The sequence below is a fragment of the Triticum aestivum genome, chromosome 3B (assembly GCF_018294505.1).
Source record: "Triticum aestivum cultivar Chinese Spring chromosome 3B, IWGSC CS RefSeq v2.1, whole genome shotgun sequence".
Classification (NCBI taxonomy): Eukaryota; Viridiplantae; Streptophyta; class Magnoliopsida; order Poales; family Poaceae; genus Triticum; species Triticum aestivum.
The window spans coordinates 11,586,045-11,591,118 of NC_057801.1; the positions used below are offsets into that span (position 1 = coordinate 11,586,045).

At 43.9% G+C, this 5,074-nt stretch overlaps 1 protein-coding gene across 1 annotated transcript; it reads left to right on the forward strand.

The window, feature by feature from the left end:
• Window positions 1–1,322: 1,322 nt before the first annotated feature.
• Window positions 1,323–3,195, forward strand: LOC123068232 (protein WALLS ARE THIN 1; the record flags this gene model as incomplete). Its single annotated transcript, XM_044490738.1, is given in 2 exon segments — window positions 1,323–2,204; window positions 2,579–3,195. Coding segments are annotated over 2 exon segments (1,176 nt in total). The 3' UTR covers window positions 2,948–3,195.
• Between the last annotated feature and the right edge of the window lie 1,879 nt (window positions 3,196–5,074).

Sequence of the window (5,074 nt, forward strand, 5' to 3'; positions counted from 1 at the left end):
CTTTTCTGAAATGAGTGGAATATTTTATTATGATATCCTTTTTGAAATGAGTAAAATATGTTAGTATGAAATGAGTGAAATATGTTATTTACGAAATCTTTTCTGAAATGAGTGGAATATGTTATAATGATATCCTTTTTGAAGTGAGTGAAATATGTTATTAATGAAATCTTGGAATATGTATGTTATTAGGATATCCTTTTTGAAATGAGTGAAATATGTTACATGGAATAAGTGAAATCCGTTTTAAATATGTTATTATGAAAGTTGTGAAATATGTTATATGGAATGAGCGAAATCTGTTATTATGAAATTTATTTTGAAATGAGCAAACTATCTTATTATGATTTTTTAAATGAGTGAAATATGCTATTATGAAATATTTTTTGAAATGAGTGAAATATATTATTATAAAATATGTGAACTTTGTGAAATCGGTACTTTAAACTCGTCCAAAATATATTCAGGGTCGGTCTTCTTTTAACGGTCTATTCACCAAGAATTCAAATATGTAAAAACTAAAAAGTTTCAGAAACAAAATTTCGGTACCAAATTTGTGAGCCGTTCAAAATGATATAAAAATAAAATAAAATACAAGTCTTTAGTTGGAGAGGGAATCTCTGCGCATGCAACGCTTCTCTCCTTCCTCATCTGACACAAAAAACTGTTGTTATGGACCCCCTCCATGTTTGTATTGATGTGTATTCATGTAAGGAAAAGATTGATATCTTATAGAAAAAAGAAGTACTAATCTTGATGTAGAGAGGAACGGCTAAGGATGTGCCGGTACCTACCGGTAGTGCGCTAGTTTCCGCTTGGGAGAAACATGGCCTGGAAAGTTGAGCTGAACAAAGCCAACACCGGTTTTCCCGGCGGGGGGAAAAAGCCAGCAGCGGTTGATGTTTAGTACTGGTTGGCCAGTGAAGAACTCAAGTGGTTCAACTTTGCAGCACGCACAAAACTACAGCTTGCTAAAGGTGTGTGAGTATTTCCATGGGAGGTACCAAAGTGGATCGTACCTACGACATTGACAGCTCTGGAGAAATACTATACTTCCGACTGTGATCTCAGGAATCTTGAGGCAGTACATGATACGAGTGGGATGCATGAAGGGGTCGCTCGGTCGGCGTATGCCCATGCACCAAGGTCTTCTCCGACCAACCATGGCTCACTTCACTGTCTGCCTCTAGCTGAGTGTCACTCTCTGTAGCATGCTCACCTACTGACGTCCAAGTGGAATGTCGCGCGTCTATATAGCTAGACACCCCTGGTTGCACTCCTCACTCACCTCATCCCTGGCCTAGGCCTTCCTCTCTCTAGTCTCTCATCGCCACCTCGCTCCAGCAGCAGCTTCTATCTCGATCTAGGGAGAGATCAAGTGAGGAGAGGGTGCAGCCATGGCGGACGCGGTGGATGCTCGCCGGGTCTGCGGGATGCCGGAGAAGGCGCAGCTCCACGTGGCGATGCTGGCGCTGCAGTTCGGCTACGCCGGCTTCCACGTCGTGTCCCGCCTCGCGCTCAACATGGGGATCAGCAAGCTCGTCTTCCCCGTCTACCGCAACATCATCGCGCTCTTCCTCCTCGTCCCCTTCGCCTACTTCCTCGAGAAGAAGGACCGACCCAGGCTCACCCTCGGCCTCGCCGTCCACTTCTTCTTCCTCGCCCTCTGCGGCATCACCGCCAACCAGGGCTTCTACCTCCTCGGCCTCGACAACACCTCCCCCACCTTCGCCTCCGCCATCCAGAACTCCGTTCCGGCCATCACCTTCGGCATGGCCGCCGCGCTCCGCATCGAGAAGGTGCGCCTCGACCGCCGCGACGGCGTCGCCAAGGTGCTGGGCACGCTCGCGTGCGTCGCAGGCGCGTCCGTCATCACGCTCTACCAAGGCCCCACCATCTTCGCCCCTACCGGCGACGACAAGCCGTCGTTGCAGCAGGAGGTGCCGTTTCTGGCGGCCGTGGCCGGGGAGGGCAAGAACTGGACGCTGGGGTGCGTCTACCTCATCGGCCACTGCCTCTCGTGGTCCGGCTGGCTGGTGCTGCAGGCTCCCGTGCTCAAGAAGTACCCCGCGAGGCTGTCGGTCACCTCCTACACCTGCTTCTTCGGCGTCATCCAGTTCCTCATCATCGCCGCCTTCTTCGAGAGGGACGCCGGCGCATGGGTCTTCCAGTCCGGCTCCGAAGTCTTCACCATCCTCTACGCCGTAAGCATTTCTATTAGCACCCTATATAATTTCGCAGTTAAGAGTTAGTTGTTTTCTACTCTCCGTCTGTGGTGCAAATGATACGATAATTTGCTAAAGGACTAGAGGTAAACAAATTTATTAAAAGTGGTGCAATGCAACAACCTTTTACACCTCTCTGTCAGGATCACCGATTAGCAGTACTCCTTTAGCAAATTATAGTATTATTTTATTCAGTGTAAATATATATCAAGTCACTGAGTGGAAGGCATGATGATCCATGTCTCAGATCTTAAGCTGCTTGCTTTTGACTCTCAAGAGATATGCAAATGATTACGCAGACGTAAGGCGTGGCAGCTGACATGTCAAATGAAAACGGTAATATATGCATGCAGGGTTTCATCGCGTCCGGCGTGGCGTTCGCAGTGCAGATCTGGTGCATCGACCGCGGGGGCCCGGTGTTCGTGGCCGTGTACCAGCCCGTGCAGACGCTCGTCGTCGCCATCATGGCCTCCCTCACCCTCGGCGAGAAGTTCTACCTCGGCGGGATCATCGGCGCCGCGCTCATCATCACCGGCCTCTACCTCGTGCTCTGGGGCAAGAGCGAGGACAGGTCGCGCATCGGCAAGGAGGCCGCGGTCATGGCCGCCGCGTCCGCAGGTTCCTCCGGCGGCGCCGAGCGCGAGGTCCGGAGCGCCAAGCTCGCCTCCTCCATCACCCAGCCTCTCCTGCCGCCTTCCTCCACCACCTCCGACAATGTCTGAAACTTAATTGTGCTACCTTGCTACTGCGAGGAGTTTTCTCGTTTAAATTCAGGCGGGCATGCATGCACGCCTATGTGTGGTGAGCGAGTATGCAGACGGATTTGATTAAAACTAGCTAGGGTTGTTTGGATCGTGCTTGATTATGGTGTGTGCATTAAGGCTTGTCAATTGGAGTAGATCAGAAAACTTGTGCTTGATGTATTGGTACCCTATCTAATTATTATTACTATCACAATAGGGTTTGTTCACTATAGATTGCCTTAGTGTTTACACTGTTTTTGCAATCAGTAATTAAGTAATTTCACAACAACGAAAAAATCAGTAATTAAGTACTTTGTGGCGGGTCCTCCTCACCATCTTGTGGAAAATTTGGGACTCAAAAAACGCCAAAAGTCTTCGGCAACGACACTCGCCCCGCTCACCTTACTTTCTCCAACATTATTGACGATTTCACACTCCAGACTCATAGTCATAGGTTTAAAGAACCTAGTCAAAAGGCAAACGCTTTGTCTTGGGGGCACTACCTCTCCTCACACACCGGTTCTACCTTATGACTCTTGTAACTTGAACCTATGGTTCACCCTTAGGTGGGGATCCTCTACCTAGATGACTTATTCAAAAAAAATAAAAAAAGCCATGCAATACAATGTTCATCCTTTAGTATAAGGTGAGCAAAGAATGCACAACATCGTAAATCATCGACATCACATATCTTGGTTTTGTAAAGCTAAAAAGGACCATGTTCATGTAGGAAGACAATTGTTTTTTCGGCCAGGAAGACAATTGTTGGGCTGGAGCTAGATTGGTAAAAACTGTTGCGCATGTGGCAGCCCAAGAAGTCCCATCCAGCCATGCGGACCGAGAGAAAGAGAAGTGGGAAGGGGTGCAAACAGCAAGTGTCGCACGGGCACCAAACTGCCCGTTTCCAAAAAAATCATTTTCTACGAGGCCAAAAAAATGTTGAACTTATTTGTAAACACATATACACATGTATACTACGTGTGTACAAAATTTCACAACATTCTACTTTGACACTTATTTGTAAACACATATACACATGTATACTACGTGTGTACAAAATTTCACAACATTCTACTTTGACACGTGGTGTACAAAGAAAAGACAAATATGTATTTTCAAATGGGCCGCTTTTTCATTTTTGGGCCGGAATTTCTTTTTTTGCATAGCTTACAAATTACACTTAAAAAATGTATGCAATTTTCTGTGAAGATGTTTCAGTGCGCAAAAAATGCCATGTTTTTGGAGAACATTTTTCTTTATTTTTTTTCATGTACAAAAACAAAAAATGTCCATGTGTAAATTTTTGATTTATTTGATCCACTGTGCAAAATTCATAAAAAATTATAATTTCAATTAAAAATGAAATTGTCTTTTTCTTATTAATAAAACTGGCATCCTCTTAATTAACAAAATGTCTTTCAAACAGTAATAAAAATTATCCTCTGGACTCTGCGGCTGCTCCTGGGTCTTTTTGATATTTAAAATAGTTGGCCATTTGTAAGTTAGCTCTCACGGTAACAAAATTATAATCCGTCATCACGCCGTGAAGATCTCACGACAACATAATAGATCACCAGACACACAAGATCGGTATACGGACAAAATTATCCTCAACAAAATAATGGGCCCTTGTTAATCGTTGCTCCGATTCATTATTTTGAGCCCAACTTCAACATTCATATTTCATAATTTTACAATTTTGTTCACATTTTTTAAAATGTTCATAATTTTACAATTTTGTTCACATTTTCGAAAATTGTTCGCAATGTTAAAAATTATTCAGAAATTCCAAAGAAAATCAAGTGGAAAAATGTTTGGAGTTTCAAAATTTTGTTCGCATTTCCAAAAATTGGTCACATTTTCATAAAATATGTTCTGGATTTGAAATTTCATAGAATTCCTATTTCACAGAAAATTTATAACTTTTGTGACTTAAAGCAAAAAGAGTCACTCAAAAACATTAAAGATTAAATAAAGCAAAAAACAAAAAATATACAGGAAAAAAATTAAGGCGGGCATGAATGCACGCCTCTTCTCGTTTAAAAACAAGGAGCTTTGTCAATGCCAACATTTTGCAGTCAACACCATAGAGCTTTTGTTTCCTTA